The following is an 18,812-nucleotide window of genomic DNA, read 5'->3' as shown; positions in this document are numbered from 1 at the left end:
TACAAATGTATCTTCCCTACTTTGTAAACTATATACCCAGACTATGCATGGTCGCTATACATGGAACTAGAATACTAAATGCTTGGGCTGGTATCAAGTCTCGCCCATGTCAAACGAGGTTTTTATGTACAATTCAAGTCGCAATTCTCCGCTTAAAAGCAATCCTCACCTGAGTGATATGACAGTTGGTTTTATTACCCGCATGTCCCGCGCAACATAATAAAGTAGTAAGGTAACGGAACACACACAATAAATAGACTAAAAAGTAATTTGTTTTGTGATTAGCTTGTGCAGAGTCTTGTTAGAAGCGAAGGCCGTATAAATAGACCAAATAAATAAAAAATATTACTGCTCTCTCAGTATACACTAATTCTAGTTTGCATACCTGATGGTGGGGCTTCCGTGGTGGTTGTAACTGTAGTGGATTCTTTAGGAGGTTGCTTTGGAGTCGACGTGACTAAATACACATTCACGAATCAGTAAAGTAATCTAACTTATGCGATATTTCAGTCATCAAATCGGAAAAGACCGAGTGCATGGCATATACATTTGTAATGAATATCGTACGCTTTACGAAATCATATATTACTTTTACCCCTTGTTATGAACTTATCTCATAATTTCAGTGTAATGTATCGCAGAATTATTTGAAATTGACACCCAAATCAATCAATTTCACCACTCAAAAAGGGTATTGAGCACTTTTAAATAAAATGAATTTGATGGGTCAAAATAACTTCACAGTCAGCGACAAGAGTAAATACATAGTTTCCAAAAACAAAGACTTACCATATACATATTCGATGACCGGGTCCTTGTTGAGTCCGACACCGAGTCCAACACCCAATCCAACGGCTATCGAAACACTGACAGCGGCAACAATTGCAAATATCTGCCAAAAATAGGAAATATCAAATATACAGGATCCAAGTTAAATCAAATTACTGATAAAAACATATTCATTTTTATATAACACTCATTTTTCCATATACCCAAAGTAAGAGGCTGCAATTGTTTTCCATCGAAGAGTTTTTGAAATCGTGGCAAGGCTTTACGTGTGCAATAGATGGTGCCAAGTTCTTACGCTGTGATACGTGCCACATGTACAATTACTATTGAGCAAGATTTCTATACCAATTTTCATTCCATTACTAGTTCGGGGACTAGCCAAGTGAGTATTTGTATCTGGAATTATGGCCTAACTCTAGAAACAGGCTTAGAAACAGGCTGAGTCTGGGGAAGAGACAGCGGCAGTCAACGTTTGTATATTATCTAGAAACACATTTCGAATAAATACCAAAGTTGAAACGGAACGTAACGTAGTATGTGTACCAAGTTAGGGTTAGGCCATAATTCTTTTCCAATATTTATTATTTTCTTTCCACTAGGAGTTCGTGGACTAGCCAAGTGACTCACGTAGTATTTGTACTTGAAATTATGGCCTAACCCTACTATTGAGCAACATTTCGTTACCAAATAAAAAATAAAATCAACTTGAGGTTTTTAAGAAAACAAGCGACCGAAGAAGATTCATAGGCGACTCAGTTTTGCGTTGCAACCCATAGGTTGGGAAACTCTGATCTAAAGAACTTACCGCATTTCTACTCAGTCCATCTTTTTTGTAGGATCCACTCCCAGATTTTCCCATTTCATAGGAATCCATTTGCTAAATTTTATGCCAACTAAGGTTTGGCGGTATTTTTAGATAAAATTCACCTTTTACTGTTCATTCGCTGCAATAAAATCGTAGAAAATTACCCATCACGTCATAGCAGATTTTTTCCATATTATTCGCAGAATTCTTAAAAATTTTCGCCGTGCCGTGAAAGCTAGCTTCGTAAGTCAAAACTGTTATCGAGTCCATGATTTGAATTTAACACCATGAAAAAATCATAAAAACAAACCCCGAAACCCACGTACTACTGAAAGACCGTGTTTTGAAAATAAATGAAATACCTTAATTAATTGAATGGTATTGTTCCTGTTTGGCTGGGTTTATCGCTTTTACATAATCGATGACAGTTTTTTTCTCGAATCCTTGTTAGGTCTCACTATAACACCTTTCCTATGTTAATTCCTTCATAAGTACTGTTATTTTCAGCGTAGTTTTTTTTTCCATTGTTCATTTGACTGAACTTATCGTAACACCAACGTGAATAAAATACAAATAAATTCGTTGGACCAAAATTATGACAAACTATAGTCATAGTCATACAGAAATTATTTAAATCAAAGTCCCCAAACCCGAACCTGAAATTTGAGAAAGTATTGATATATCTGTTACAAGCCACCTCTGACGCGCAAAATAACTTCTGAACATCACTTGAGGACAACTGGTTTTCACAACCTAGCAATATTAAAACTGAAATACGATTACAGCGCAAAGATTGACAGCGAAAACGAATTGGTACGGCAAACAAATAGCCTTTCATAAATTATGTTGTCTCCTCCTGCCTTTTTCTTTCGGACTGCCAACTCGTGCATATGACGTAAACACAGTGTCCCAGTCAATCGAATTTTTGAAAGTTGATGCGATTTTCAAGCATGATTGTGTTATACACCGCTAATAGATGAAGAGTTACAAAACAAACGCATCATTGTTTGCTGGTACCTTGCTGGATAGTGATTGAGTAGAATTACACCGACCCAGATTGAGGTGATTGTTGAATCATGAATCTGTTTAACTGTTTTTGACAATTGAGCAGGTACGTTGACCTGGGAGTCACAGAAACGAACCCCTACTTTTATTAAAAATAATTGAAATAAATATGAAGTAAATAGACTAAGAAAGAACGAATTTTCACTTCTTACATCCATAGATATAAAATATTCGTGAGTTCGATCTTAACAAATTTCTACGCATTAAACCACTGACATGTAGGGAACTCCCATGTTGCATATAGTCTAAGTGAGGTTATATTCAAACTTCCATTTACTATTCAAGGCCCAAATTCTAATTTAAGTACAGTATACCAATACATTTCCTGATCAGACGAAGATGAATAAAATTCCGAAAAAAAATGAAATTCTAGACTAGTTTTACGCAAGCAATAAGGGGCATATCGACAACAACAACAGAACAGGGTGAATCAGTGCTAATGATCACGTATTACGAATTCATAAATTTTCCTGTTTCTTACCCACCCTGTGGCCACCGATGACCCATTTGCCGCATTCTTATTATTCTGCATCTTTACCTAATCCCTACTCAACTCGAAGAAAACTGAAAATTGATTGCGTCAAAGTGGTGACGTCATTTGTTTAACACAAAATTGTTGCGTTTCCAAATCATAACCTCTTTAGAAATTAAGATTTGGAGGTTCACCGAATTTCAAATGGCCAATTCGCAAATGGTGCATAATAGTACTATAATCAGTAATATTTCGTCCTTTTAAGAGAGGAAATGTAAACACATCATGTCAAATATTATAGGCGGACATAGCTTTCAAACTCCAAATGCAAACAAAATTCCATACTCTGTTTTAAAGCCCTTTGTAACGCCGTCTGGAAGCAGTATTTTGGGGGTAAACAGTAAGATAACGTGCATATTGCTGTAAATAATGACGAATGAGAGATTCCAGCGTAACGGCGAAAACTGCAAAGCAAACAAGTAGACGTAAATTCAATAAAATAAGCAAAATAACTTGCATCGGAGAGTAAATAAAAGTATTTGGAAAAAGTCTCAATCAGTGCGACTGAATTAGTAGTGCACAAGTAAATGGCATCAACATATGACGTTTGCTGTTAAGGTTACGCGTGTGGTATTTATATAACTAATAGTTGAACATCCCCGAGTTTGGTCAAAAATAGGTCATCAGCGGTAGGAATATGTATGACATCGCGGACTTTAGTTATAGCCAACGCTCCTATTTTAATATAGCACAACGAAGGAGGCAATAGTGTATATAATAATACACACTCTGGTCTGAAGCGTCCGTGCGCCGAATTGAGGACATTAGGAATTATTGGGAACGTGTTTCGGTATTGCGCAACTTTAATCTATATATAGCAATTTGTTATATGGGTAGTTCTTGGGTATTGCGCGATGAAACTGGAGGTGAATGAATTTCGTTTCGTGTCCACTATCTTGCATCTTTATGTGGAATGGGAAGCTTACAATCAAAGGCGGAAGTAAGCGAAAAAACACCACACGCTGTTTGAATAAGCTTTATTGTTTCATCTTTCTCTCAAATAGACACAATTGTTTAAAGACAGAAGTCATGCTATTCGAATAAATATAAGAACCATCATGTTTTTTGTTTGGTCAACTTATTTACTCTCTCTTTTTTCGCTTATCACTTCTCTATCTTGGTGGTGAGATATTTCACTGGAACTTCACTGAATTTCGATACATAATACACAACACTACATAGCATAGACTAACTGTCTAATCGTAAACCAGAACATGGATAATCCAACTTGCCAAACTACTGCTAAACATCTCGAGCTCTTCATGTCGGCATACTATACTTTCATAATACTTTCTTAATTGATTTTATAAGGCTACACAAAAATTTTATTGCCCTATTATTATTCGGGTGTTGAGATGCATTTGTCATAAGATTAATGTACTGCTAGGATGGTTATTAAATTTAAGAACGCATATTAGCCGAATAATAACGGAAATGAAATGCACTTTTACTAGGATCTAACAACTAGGCGTTAGAAATACGCTTGTAAATACACTACTGACTTTAACAAACTATAAGAAAATAACCAGTATTGGACACAAGTCTTTGAACCCCGAGTCCCAATTCAAGTCGCTAGTTTTTTGAGTTACAAGTCGAGTCCGAGTCCTAGTAGATTTTTCAACGCTAAACTTTTTCTTCGAGTCTCGAGTCGCGGATAGACGACTTCGAGTCTAGTTTGCAAATAACCGCCCTTGTTACTTATCGATCTTGATCGGTAAGTATGTTGATAGGTATTTGTCTGTTGGTCTGTCTGTCAGACACTTTCGTATGTCACGCAATATCTCACGAAAACTAGGTTGAATCTGCTCCAAATTTTGCATGTGCATTCATCATATCTCGGACCGAAAGCCTATTGATTTTGAATGAATTATGTCGTATAATTAGCAAGTTATTAATTAATTAAATATTTTTTTTTGCGGAAGATCGATAAGTCGGCGCCCTCCAATCGCTGTCTTGGTTCCGTTTTTATTCGCTTCGACAGACTTCTGCGTATAAGTGCACTTCAGAATTTCTTGTGAATAATTTTACTTTAAGTAATATACTAGCAAAGCATTTTATCGTTGGATATGCGGATTTTTGTCCAAATCCATACCAGAACAATTTAAAAACAAAACTGTAGAGTTGTTTCGCGTAAACTATTTTTTCCCTATATTTTTGGCAAAATTGTGCTCCATGAATTATTCGGACCCTCAGAAGTAGGTGCACCAAGATGGCGCACAACCTGAACATTGTAAGTGTACCAGGTTAGGGTTCAGGTTGTGCGCCATCTTGATGCACATACTTCGGGAGCGACAATTGTTCAATAGCTGGGGTAACGTAGCCTGCGACAGCACTTTAATAATATAGATGAAACTTTTACTTAGTTCTATGTCTGGACAAAGCCATATCCCACTCTCCGAAATTCTTCTCGCAAAAATTCAGTCTGGTACATTATTCAAAAGTTGATGTGAGGTCGGTCAGAAAGAAAGCAGTGGAACATGATGAAGATTTTTAACCTTTATTTCTTTTCGAATCACCTTGTAAAAATATCTTCATGCGTGCATGAACGAATCGGAGACCCCATTTTGATGTGTTTCCAAGGTATAGTAAAGTACTGAGACGGATCATCACGATTCTGCATTTAGAGAATATTTATGCTTATAAACATTCATTTTTTAATCTTCTGACAGCAGCTCAATAGCGCCTTTATCGTCAGAAATCAAAAACGAAAACGGAAACATCTTTACATCTAGTATTTCTTCTGGTTTTATAGTAATAAATAATTATTTGCAAAATATAAACTGGTACTGTCACGATCAACGACCTTGAAACGTCGGCAGATCTTCTGTTTTATAGGAATGAATAATACTGAAATGGAATGTAAATACAATTCCGACTCTTAGAGCATAGGCAGCCAGTATCAATAGGTAACGGCCTTTGGGTTTTGTATTAACAAATATGTCAGCTTCCAATTACGCGAACACCAAGTAAACAAAATCCAAATTTTGGCCTTAGCGTGCCTACAAACTCATACTACGATGTTTTACACTTTCCAACTAACAGCAAAATTGAGTCTGAATCCATGAATCTACGAAGAATCTACATGCTAATCACTAAATATTGCCCATATTCTTCACAGAATTATTTCGAATAATCAACACAAATTATAATTTGAAACGCAAATTTTTATTAGAGCTCATTGATTGATATAAGTAGTAAAATATTGCAAAGATAAAATCTGATAAGAAGCAGGATTAAAATAATGTTCAACACATAATCAAAAAATATATTTCAGCTTTGCATGTCTATAATATTGATTTCTCCTAAATATTCAAAATACTTCGTTTCTGAATTGCCAATATTCTCGATTATATTCTATGTCACAAATTGTGTTATTTTGCTGGTCCCCTGAAATTTCAACACAATAAATTATAGTCTGTCTTATTGTTTATATGTCAAATTAGCAGTAAAAATATTATCATTTAACGGTACTTCCGAAGTATGTGTACCAGGTTAGGGTTAGGCCAAAATTTTATACCGATTCCTTATTTTAGTTCTATTACGATTTCGGGACTGTCTGTGTAAGCCAAGTGAATAGACTCCTGCTTATAGGTTTCAGTCTCTATACACAACTTGATTTAAAGTAGGCAAAACAAACTAGTTAATTTCCATATTGGTACACATACTTCTGAAGCGCCCATTTTACAGTATTCGTATTTCAAGTTGAATACTTTTAAATGCTTCTATTTTTTTGCCATAATCGAAAACATGAATATGATTTAAAAAAAAAGCGAACTAAGAAGATTTCTAGGCGACTCAGATTTGGGTCGCGACCCATAGGTTGGGAAACAATGATCTAAAGACTTACCGCATTTCTGCTCAGACCAGTTTTTTTGTAGGATCCACTTCCAGATTTTCCCATTTCATAGGAATCCATTCGCTAAATTTTATGCCGGCTAAGGTTTGCCGGTATTTTATGATAAAACTCACTTTTTACTGTTTATTCGCTGCAATAAAATCGTGGAAAATTAGCCATCACCTCATAGCAGATTTTTTCCATGATATTCACTAAATTCTAAAAAAAATCGCCGTGCCGTGAAAGCTAGCTTCATAAGTCAAGACTGTTATCGAGTCCATGATTTGAATTCAACACCATGAAAAACTCATAAAAACAAACCCCGATATATATCTCTGAAAAACCGTGTTTTGAAAATAAATGAAATAACTCAATTAATTAAATGGCATTGTTCATGTTTTAGCGCATATTTCCCTACATTATCGATGGCATAGGATACCTTTGTACAATTTTTTTTTCTTAAATCTCGAGTACACCTGTGCCATGATAATTCATTCCTCTGTTTAGAAGTAACTGATATTTTAAGCGTAGTTTTTCAAGTTCAATAACTCCCCATAGACGTGAAGAAAATCTACAAATAAGTCTTCCGGACAAAAATTATGACAAACTGTTAAACAAAATTGACTTAAATCAGTGTTGCGCATTACATAAGCGTAGATGCCCCCCCCCCCCCCCACGGAAAAAAATTAGGCTGGCTAAACTCTTGTCCCGAAACGAAAATTCGGATATATCTGCTATATGTAACCACTGGAGCGCAAAGTTCTCAAATAGTATTATTAAATTATGAAAATCACTTGAGGATTACTGGTTTTTACAACTTAGCATATTTAACTAAAATACGCTTAGAGCGCAAAGTTCAACAGACTAAAAGAATTGTGACGGTGAAAAAATAGCCTTTCATAAGCTTTTCTGTCTCGTGCCTTTTTCTTTCGGACTGTCAACTCGTGCATATGACGTAAACACACTATCGCAAACAGTCCATCAATTTTTTGAAAGTTTGGTCCAAGTTTAGTCCATTTCCAAGCATGACCCGCAGTCTATGATATACAACGGCTATTACGTGAATAGTTAAAAACAAACGCGTAGTTGTTTGCTAGTGTAATACTAGTTAGTTACCAGTTTGCGATGATTTTTGAATTATGAATCTGCCTAATTATTTTTGACTATTTGGAAGACTCGTCCACCTAGGAACTACATAAATGTATTCCCACTTGTTGTAAAAATTATTCAAAATATATTTTCCAAGTAAAAAGTAAATAGTCTAATAAACAACCAATTTTCACTTCTTACAATCATAAATTTAAAATATTCGTAAGTTCGCTCTTAACAAGTCTCTACACATTAAACCACTGACATGTAGGGAACTCCCATGTTGCATATATAGTCCAAGTAAGGTTATATCAAAACTTCAATTTACTATCTGACCCCCCAAATTCTACTGTAAGTTCGGTATAACAATACTTTTTCTGATAAGACGAGAATGAATAAAATTCCGAAATAAATTCAGTTTTAGACTAGGATTACGCCAGCAATAAAGGGAAAGTCGATAATAACAACAAAACAGGGTGAATCAGTGCTAAATATCGCGTATTACGAATTTACATACGTTCTGATTGTTTACCAATCGTGTGGCCACCGATGACCCAATTGCGGCACTCGTATTATTCTACATGTGTAACTAATCCCTATTCCAATCGAAAAAAAACAGAAAACTGATTACGTCAAAGCGGCGATGTCTTTCGTTTATAACAAAATTGTTGCGTTTACAAATTATTTTTAAAATTCAAGATTTGGAAGTTTACTAACTATATGGAGGTACTATAATCAGTAATCAATATTATTTTAAATAATACGTTTTACGCTATTATTCAAAATTCGTCCCTTTTAGTCGGAAATGTGAAATCAACATATCAGATATATTCTAGAGTGGGCATAGCTCTCAAACAACCGCAAATACAAACAAAATTATCTACTCTGCTTCAGAAGCTCTTTGTAAAGCCTTCACGTCTAAAGCAATATTTTGGTGGTAAACACAGAGATAAACGTGCATAATGTAGTAAATAATGACGAATGAGAGATTCCGACATAACGACGAAAATTGCAAAGCAAACACGTAGAGAAGTAAATGTAAATAAGTGAGCAAATTAACTAAAAACGCAAAGTATGTGAGGGCATATAAAAATCCGGTTGTATTAATCTGCGCGACTGAGATTGCATATAATGATAGTAGTGTACAATTAAACGCTAGATCATAATGTAAAAACATGTTTGCTGTTAAGTATGGTATTTATACGGGTGTCCATAAAGTCCCTTTACAATTTCAATTTTGGGCGCTCCAGAAATATGCGTACATTGTGTACCAATATGGAGGTAACTAATTTTGATCGCCTATTTTACATCAAGCTGTGTAAAGGAACTAAAACCTATAGGCTGGGGATATTCACTTGGCTAACACAGACAGTGCCCGAACTCGTAATAGAACTAAAATGAGGAAAATCGGAATAAATTATGGCCTCACCCTAACATGGTTCACATACAACAGTGCCCAATTTGGTCATGAAGTCAGTTATCACTTTATCAGCATCTCCGTTTTTGGCCAAAAACATTAGGACCCAAGGTCCTAGACCTTAAATAAACAAACTACAAACCGCGGGCCAAATCCCGTCCGTTGGGTAATCAATCAGGATTTTGTTTAGATTGCGATTAAATTTAGTTTTGGAATGAGGCTTATTGTTCTCCATTTTTGCTTTTGGAACACTGTGAATACTGTGCATTAAATGTAACTTTTTACTTACATGGCCCCCCAGTCTGAGTAGGCTCCTGGTCCAAAAAGCTCGCCCACTCCTGTCCCAGATCATTAGGTTTTATTAGTTATGACCTAATGATAATCGGTCATCATTGGTAGGAGATATGCATGATATTGCGAACTTTAGTTATAGCCAACGCTTCCATTAAAATCACACAACGTTTCGTTATGCGAAACGTATGCGTAATGGTGTTCGTCAGTCAGCCCCAGTTGGGAATTTTCGGAATTATTGATAATGTGTTTACGTTAATGCGTAACGTATACGTTTTCTTGTTGTACGTATGTTGGGCCGAGTTGAGGACTTTTGGAATCATTGATAATGTATTTACGTTACTGCGTAACGTAAACGTTTTGTTTTTGTACGTCTGTGTGGCCCAGTTGAGGACTTTTGGAATCATTGATAATGTGTTTACGGTAATTCGAAACTTATATATAATTTTATCTCCATACAGTATTATATATCAATTTGTCTTTGTTAATGGGGGATATTGAGGTATAGCGGAATGAAACTGAAGGTGACTCACTTTTTTTCATTTTTACTTGCTATCTATTCTTGGATGAATGTATAGGCTGGGGATATTCGCTATCCAATAATATATAAAAACAAATCTTGTTTATTGTTTGGTCACCTTATTTACTATCTCTCTTTTGTTATGTCAATTCGCCCCTTACACCTTCCAACTCTCTCTCTTTTTACGTGACGAGGCATTTCACTTGAACTTCATAAGAATACCACTAGGTAATCTTAACCCACATAGACTAACTGTGTAATTGTGAGCTGCAACATGGATAAACCTTCTTTCTAAACTACTGCTATACATTTAACGCTCTTTATGTCGGCACAATATACTTTCGACACACTCTTAATAGATACTATAGTACTATACTAATCATTTTATGGCCTTATTAATATTCGGGTGTTGACATGTATTAGTCAGAAGATTAATTTACTGTCAGAAAAATTATTGAATTTAACGAAGCATATTGTCGAAGCATAACGAAAAGAAAGTCCGAAAGTCCAACTTTCTTTTGTTGCACAAACATTCTATTTGCCAATGACTTTTTATGCAAGGGAAAATTACAAGAAAAACGAATCGTTCCGCAAAAATGAACACTTTAATAATTAGAATGAAAATTACCAATTAGTAGCAGAAAACAGCATCATAATTGATTGTTACTACAATCGAAATTAACGTAAATAACACTAGCAATTAATAATAGATCTGTGGCCCACCTCAAAATGTTTCCGTGATTAAGATAGTTGAAAACCGGTGTTCTAGCAGCTAGGTGTGGGGAATACGCTCGTAAGTACACCAGTGACCAAAACAAGCTATGGGAGATCCGCGAATAACCAGTATTGGACACTAATCTCTTAATCGCGACTTACCAGTCAAATCGAGTCCTTATTTCTAGTCGCCGCTTTTTTAGTCACAAGTCGAGTTTGAGTGAGTGGTAGATTTCATGAACAACTAATATACGGATATGCGGGATTTCGTCGGAATGTATGACTGGACAATTTGAAATAATAAATTATTTTGTGTAAACTGTAAAATAGTTTTTTCCCCCGTATATTTGAGCTTTTGCATGAATTATTCAATCTCTGGGGTTATAGTTGGAGTATCCCACGGCCGCATTTATAATTTAAGGTAAATAGTTAAAATTGCTACTTAGTTCCTTATCTGAACAAAACAATATCCCACTCTCCTATGTTTTTGTTCGTATGAGTTTGGTCAGAAAGCAAGAAGTGAAACGTAATTCATTTCAAATCACCTGATTAAACTATCATTAAAATATCTTTATACATGCGTGGACGAATCGGGGAGTCCGTTTTAAATATGTTTCTAAGGGATAGAAAAGTACGGAGAATGATCTTTCCGATTCTACAATTTTGGATTATTTATGCTTCCCGACAGCAGCCTAATAGCGCCGCTATTGGTAAAATTTAAAACGCAAGGGTGTAAATACAACTTGGAGCATGGCTGATACTCTCAATAACTAACTGTCTTTTTTATATTTTAAAATGTCGGCTCCCGATTACGCGAACACACATTTTTGGTTCGCATCGCTAAAAATTCACACTAAAGTCGAACATTTTCCGAGTCTAACAAGACCGATTATTTATCAATAATCTGCGAAATTTCCAAATTATCTACTCGCTCATTACTAAATTTTGTCTTGAGGCTTTTTGCGACCTCAGTCTTGACAAAATTATTTTGAATAATAATCAACACAAAGTATGATTTGCAAGATCGATTTTTTATTAGAGCTAGTGGATCGATATATGAGTAGTAAAATATTGCAAAAGTGAAAATCTCATAAGAAGATTACGATAAAGTTCAACACGAAATCAAAAAGTAATATCTCAGCTTTGCACTTATATAATTTTGATTATGCTTGAATATTCAAAATATTTTGCTTATGAACTGTCAATATTCTCAAGTGTAATCTATGTAACAAATCGTGTAATTTTACCCTGTGATTTCAGCACAGTAAATAATAGTTTGTCTTATTGTTTATATGCTAAATTTGCATTCATTTTACAAATTTGCAATCATTTTACAGTATTCGTGTTTCAAGTTGGGTATTTGAAAAATATTTTACAATAATTACTAAATGCATCAAGATTTTCCCGAAACCTTGGTGAGGTGCAACTAATGTACAATTTGTATGAACCTAACTTATTTTGTAAGTCTAATTATCATTTCGACGAACTTGATTGAGTAGGATTGATCTTCTGATTCTACCCACGATTACCATTTCATTCCCGGAACGTTCCTATCAACCACTTCATCAATGACATACGGTCCCGTCAAATGGCTTTTATGGCATTCGCGAAACCACCATCCTCCCTTGTACATTTTAGCGCAGCTAAAAAAATACACATCATCATTATCATGATCTTTAGTTAAAAACGGGTTTTGATCGCTGTATTTAAGCATATCTCCTAAATCTCCTGTATATTCTCCGATTGTCAGCTTGTACTTTTCATATGATGATGCGATGCGGAAGTTTCTAAAACAAAAAATTTATAGTATATATATATACATTGTGAATGGATTTTCCCCATTTTAAAATAAACAACGCTTCAATATGTGGTATCGACATATTCAGTATAGGATCTAGGTATTGATAAATCGGATTATATAAAATAATTCTGATTAAAAGAGGAAGTAAAGCAGGGTGCGAATTTCAGAATAGATTTTTGTAATACTAGTCTGTAAATCCGTGTTTCATCTCACAAATGACGATCAAATTGGGGTATTTCTGAAAAAATCAATAGGATTATCTAAATAAGTATACCAGCGATTAGTGGTTAATAACATTCACATCTTATATTCATATTCAACTTGGAATCTCAATCAAAACCAGGAATTAGTTTTGTACACGATGGACCGCGGTAAATTTTTACATCTGGTTAATATTGTAGCTGGCGTTCAATCAATTTATTTCAAAGCAACGTAATTCTGCAGCTTCAAACACGTGTAAATTACCTACGAAAGTCGCCTTTCAAAAGACAATGATGGATTTAACAAGCTCTGTTATATTTTAAAAATATCCAATATACCTTAGTGACTGATATATTGCGGAATATGTCGCCTGTTAGTTTACATCACTAATTATCTCTTACATTTAGTATGATGTGGCAGTGAATTCGAACTGATATGTTATGCCTATAAATGGAATGCTCTTAAAAATAAACCACTTCTCTATTTGCTTCAGAAACGAACTATTACTTCATAGCATGCACATACCAAACCAAAACTCAGTTTTGAGATCACCGAATCCTTTTGCGTAGTCGTTCCAATTTCTATCGAAAAACACCGAGCCATCTGAACGTCGAAGAACTACCTGGAAGTGCAATGTTCAGATATCAATGCTTGCTTGGAATTACTAATATGTAATTTTAGTATGCCGCCAATGTTACCTCAACTGCCACCTCAATTCGAACACCAAGTGCTAAATGATTGGAATAAAAATTTTTGCTTGTACGCACCAACCAACTCTCTTCGTCAGTGTGAAAATCATATCTGACATCTATTATTCCAATATCTGCAATATAAATCTTTGCCATATTCCCACTGACGTCTCCTCATTTCTGAGCATCTTGACATGTTTTCGCAAAACCTTTTGTTTTGAATAATGAACAATATGTCCTCATTTAATGGAATTTAAAAATCTACGAGTGTATTTTAACAAACAACTATATTCAAACCTTATGCAATGAGTTTTATTCTCAAGAAATTATTGTGATGCAGTATATTAATTTAACAGTAAAATTATGGCACAAGTGTGATTGATTGGTACCTTTCAATATGTATTTGTGTTTATGGATCCTTATGCCCCGACCGTAAAGATACTAATGAAAAATTTAGAATGACTAAGTTTGTGGTAGACTGTTGCACTAGAATGAGAAAGTCAAACTTTGGTCAACGTTGCAGAAGCGTATTTGTCAAAATGTATCTTCGTTCCTTACCAATTAGAATGGCACGACCTGATTGAATTGTTATTTAGGAAAACGGCTTAATTAAGCGTTAGCTAACGGTCTTTTGAAATCATCAGCGATTATTTTCATTAGCACGGACAACCAACCTTTTTCGTGATAGTATTTCACTTTTTGTTTCAGGTCATCTGCTGCTTTGTTGGCGGCTGCAATAAAATTTAATAAACAAAACAAAGTATGTATCTGTACACACAGCACACGTTCTGAAGCCGTATGTGCTTTTATGAATTCAATAAATAAGCAATACTCAAAAAGAAATAACTCATATGCGTGAATTTATCCTTGGAACAACTGAAACCAGGTTTAGCACATATCCCACCAATGGAAGTGAGTCTAAAAATGACGTCTAAGCGCAATTTTTATCAATATTGGGCATACTAGGCAATTCATGTCTGAATTATTTTCAAATTATTAGGTAAGTTGTCGTTATACCGATCTTAAACTATTAAATGCATTCCACTGACTCTGGGAATTCAACAATCAATTCAGAGTCGACTAAAATTGACTGCGAGAACATGTACCTTTCAATGATATGTTCACAGGCCGATGAAAACGATAGCGTAACAGAGAAGGTTGCGAAGGAAATCTGAAATAGTTTTATTAAAAGTTTTAAAGAACGGAGACCAGTAGAGACAGAAAATGGCGCCGATATACTAATTTCGGAACAAAAAAAAATATTAGAACTATAAATAAATTCAATTGTCTCAATAAATAAGAGCAAACGACTTGCAGTGCCCAGAAACGGCAATATGGACAGAGCACGTACCTTTATCTTGCTCATACTTTTTCTCATTTTCTCGCAGTATCGTCCTAATTCTCGCTACTGTAATGAAATGCAAAATTTGTAAAGTACATTGAGACTCTAATTAGTATATTGTTATATTTAACCAAGTTTATCGCATCGCATACTGCACTATTCGAATGTAGATCTAAGCATGCCGATGACGCGACTCCGAAAAAAAAAAGTTTATTATTTCTATTTTTTTCCACTGAACTATCACTGAAAAGCTCGTTTTGGAGACTTACCGCTCAATGTCGTCCGAAACGCATCGCTCGTCTAGGTCTCACCCCATGGCGCGAATGGAAGAGAAATTCAAATATTTTTTTATTCAAATCGGTTTTCTATCGATGAACGCTGAAGTCAACACGGGGTAGAAGAAACATAAAAAACTTTCCGTTCCGTTAACTGATTCCGATGAACTATCTCTAGTTTCATACAATAAACTTTTTATTTCATGTTTTGTTAAACCACGCTTTAGACTCGCCAGTTTCAACTTAGGGTTGTCCGTCGCATGGCCCATGTAACCCCGCCCACCTCTGGGTCAGCTGTCCCAACAGCCGCTCACCGAACGGTATTGACGTAAGTATTGATTTGCCAGCCCGAGGCGAGCGCGCTCGGGGTAGCGGCATACCAGCTTGTATTTGTGCATGATGAGACTGCTCAGGGTTAACACTGTACGTATGATCCGTGCTGGAAGAATCTACTCGGGGACAACAGTAAAGGGGTTAATCTACGGATAATAAAGAAATCTTACATTGTTTTTTCTGGTCTTTCGATTGATTTATCAAGTTTGCATTTTCAACCTTAAGTTTAGACATTTTATTTTCGTCGTCAACTTTTTCTTGGATCTGAAATTACACAATCAATTAAAGTTTTATTGTATTTAATACTGGAGCAATTTCTTCTGCAAAAGTGATGTTACTGTTAATTTGGTCATAAAAGGTATTAAATTGGATTCGGATTTTTGCGATCTGATAATTTTTAAAACAGATAATTACTAGGTCTGCGTTAAAATAACGAAGAGCACACTTCTCAATTATACAAAGTATTCAATCCATGACCGATGCGGGCATTTTTACGATGTCTTGCTTTATTAAATTTCTGTTCAATATAATAACCTGATGTTGGGTCGACTAAAAATATAAAAGCATTGCCTCTCCAAATTGCCACGGTAATCCGCGGACTTCAAAAATGCGTGGCTATGTGTCAGATTATATCTTGTTTTGATTCGTATTTCGCAGATCGCGATCTGTTCTTGCAACATTGTCTCCGCGCTACCACTCAGTTTCTTTTTATAATCACCGTTCTCTTCGACAAAATTCCAAGGAGTAAAATTTATTTTGGTACAATAAAAAATTAATTGATATGCTTTACATTAATTAATTATCTTGTATAACGGCGATGGTAAACTATTTTACAAAATCTGTATTTTTATTATGAAAAAGAAGATTGTGGGTCCGCTGTAATAAAATCAGGGAATGAACAGACCATTAGTATTGTTTTTATCATAAACATTCCCGCATAACCGTATGCTATGGTAGTTTGCTAATTGAATTAATGTAGTTTTGTTGTCTGGTCCTGTTATGTAACATCACATACCGGGAAATGTCGCGTGCGGCTCCGTCGGTAGTTTTAGCATGGATAAGACGGTACATCGCCCGCACAATTGACTTTGTTTCGATTTCAGTATGTACGGCCTAATTTTCAAAGGCAACCTAACATAATGTGACGGTATGAGATCTAAAGCTAACCGATCACAATGTGTGCCCTAGGCACATGGTATTTTGCGATTTATAATGTCGATCGCGTTCCTAACTAAAACAAAATTTATGGCGTTACCTTCCGTTTTATTTTAGTATTTTATACTTTTCAACCAAAATGTATTGGTTGCGGATTACCTCTTTTATGATCTGGTACAGTACAGTAGTTAAAGAAAAAGTCGATTTTGTCAGGACTGCATATTAAACGTAAATGGCTTAAATGAAAAAAATGGGGAATTTTCCCTTCGAACTTTGGCGGACAGAAACAAACAAGATGACGGCTATTCAATATTCTTATCTGAACCGATTTGAATAATTCACCACTCAATTCAACTCGAATATTCGAATCGAAATGCCCAGCCATACACTTATGAGAGTAGATCGAAACGCCTATAAGACAGACATCCGGTAATTTGATTGTGTAATAGGAAACAAATCTCAATGTGACTAAATACTCGACCGTTCTCTCAATATTAGTCCGGCGTACGTTTAAAAGGGTTTGTGTTTCTGAACCTTGTTTGGAAAAATACAAAGTCACATTGTTCAGCTTACAATTGACAGATTTTTCGTGTTTCATTTTCACACCACCAGTAAAATGTTTATATGTTTCTCACCATCCTACAATGATTATATACGATTATTGAATGTGATTATTGTTCTCCGGCGTTACCTGTGACCCACGGCGTCCCACAGGGATCTTGCTTAGGACCGACTTTGTTTCTTATCTTCATCAATGACCTTTCTCGAAGCACCACACTTTTTTCCAAACTCTTCGCTGACGACACAAATCTTCTTGATAGTGACAAGTCTTCTGATATCCTTCAATCGAGAGTAAACACTGAAATAAATAAAGTAGCTAATTGGATGAAACTTAACAAACTAACTCTTAATGTTGACAAATCAAAGACCATGCTAATATCACCAATAAAACGAAAAACCAAGGTTACTTTAAAACTTGAAATTGGGGGCACTGTTCTTGAGAATGTCAATTCTTACAAATATTTAGGCATCCACCTTGACAGTAAAATGCAATGGGATATTCAAATATCCAACATTGTTGTTAAATTATCCAAGTCTATAGGGATGCTTTATAGACTTAGACGGTATGCTTCAATGTCAACATTACGCTTAGTTTATTATGCCTTGTGTCAGTCCCATATTCAATATGGCATCGTAGCTTGGGGATCAGCTAACAAAACTTCATTACATCGCATTGAAATAATGCAAAACAGGGCAATTCGTGCACTTACTAATGCCGGACCTCGATCAAAATTAGACTCCCATTATCATAAAATGCAAATAATTAAAATGGCAGATATCTATAAAATTGAAGTACTAAAATTTATGCATCAGCATCAGAATAATGAACTGCCTATTGCATTCACTAATTATTTTTTTAAACAAAGTGCTATACATTCATATGCAACTCGATCCGCTACCAACAGCTCTTATTATGTAACCCGTTATTCTTCTAATCTTACACAAAACACTATAAAATTTGTGGGTGTGAAACTATGGAATACGCTTCCTGATTCTATTCGTTCTAAAAATTATTATCCATTTAAACAAGCATTAAAAAATCTTTACCTTGATGCTTATATCTCTCAGTAATTTGGCCTTTGTTTGGACTATCTGCTTCAGATTTGTGAAAAGATGAATACTGCAAAACACCTATATTGTCTTCATTTGTTTCTTTTTGCACTGTTTCCAAAATATAAAAACAATGCTGCAATGCGAACGGCATTGTCAATATCACTATTCGTTGATGTATAATTTTGAATATCCTGAGCATTCGGTTATTTCTTGCTGTAGCACTGCAACTCGGTACCGGTATATATAAATCTTATACCTAAAACAAAAGCATATTTGATGATTAATTTCCTCCATTATGTATTAATAATTATCAATTATTCTTTATTACAATAACTTCGAAATGGT

At 35.2% G+C, this 18,812-nt stretch overlaps 2 protein-coding genes across 2 annotated transcripts in view; both read right to left on the bottom strand.

Annotated features, from left to right (window-relative positions):
- The window catches only part of LOC120347412 (aminopeptidase A-like), a 34,637-nt gene extending 32,499 nt beyond the window's left edge, over positions 1–2,138 (bottom strand). Inside the window, exons 1-4 of the mRNA XM_039417373.2 lie at positions 1,957–2,138; positions 1,595–1,733; positions 790–892; positions 386–457 (exon numbers count right to left, since the gene is read on the bottom strand). Coding sequence (XP_039273307.2) covers positions 386–457; positions 790–892; positions 1,595–1,663 — 244 coding nt within the window. The 5' untranslated portion in view covers positions 1,664–1,733; positions 1,957–2,138. The remainder of the gene's footprint in view (positions 1–385; positions 458–789; positions 893–1,594; positions 1,734–1,956) is intronic.
- A 10,444-nt stretch (positions 2,139–12,582) lies between these two features.
- On the bottom strand, positions 12,583–13,904 carry LOC144429779 (ryncolin-4-like). Its single transcript, XM_078117982.1, has 4 exons — positions 13,758–13,904; positions 13,585–13,681; positions 13,072–13,096; positions 12,583–12,844 (listed from the first exon to the last, which is right to left on the bottom strand). Exons 1-4 carry the CDS (start codon positions 13,902–13,904, stop codon positions 12,583–12,585), a joined length of 531 nt encoding a protein of 176 aa, XP_077974108.1.
- Between the last annotated feature and the right edge of the window lie 4,908 nt (positions 13,905–18,812).

Source organism: Styela clava, chromosome 11 (genome assembly GCF_964204865.1).
Source record: "Styela clava chromosome 11, kaStyClav1.hap1.2, whole genome shotgun sequence".
In the NCBI taxonomy this organism is placed as follows: Eukaryota; Metazoa; Chordata; class Ascidiacea; order Stolidobranchia; family Styelidae; genus Styela; species Styela clava.
The sequence above is the reverse complement of the archived record's forward strand: the minus strand, read 5'-3'. Positions and strand labels throughout refer to the sequence as shown.

Excerpts from the sequence above, each read along its gene's own strand:
- LOC144429779 (XM_078117982.1), bottom strand. The coding sequence starts at position 13,904 with ATGGCAAAGATTTATATTGCAGATATTGGAATAATAGATGTCAGATAT. Across the intron at positions 13,097-13,584 it reads CAAAACTGAGTTTTGGTTTG|AAATACCCCAATTTGATCGT; the intron begins GTATGTGCATGC and ends TGATTTTTTCAG. Across the intron at positions 12,845-13,071 it reads CCCCAATTTGATCGTCATTT|AAACTTCCGCATCGCATCAT; the intron begins GTGAGATGAAAC and ends TTTTTGTTTTAG.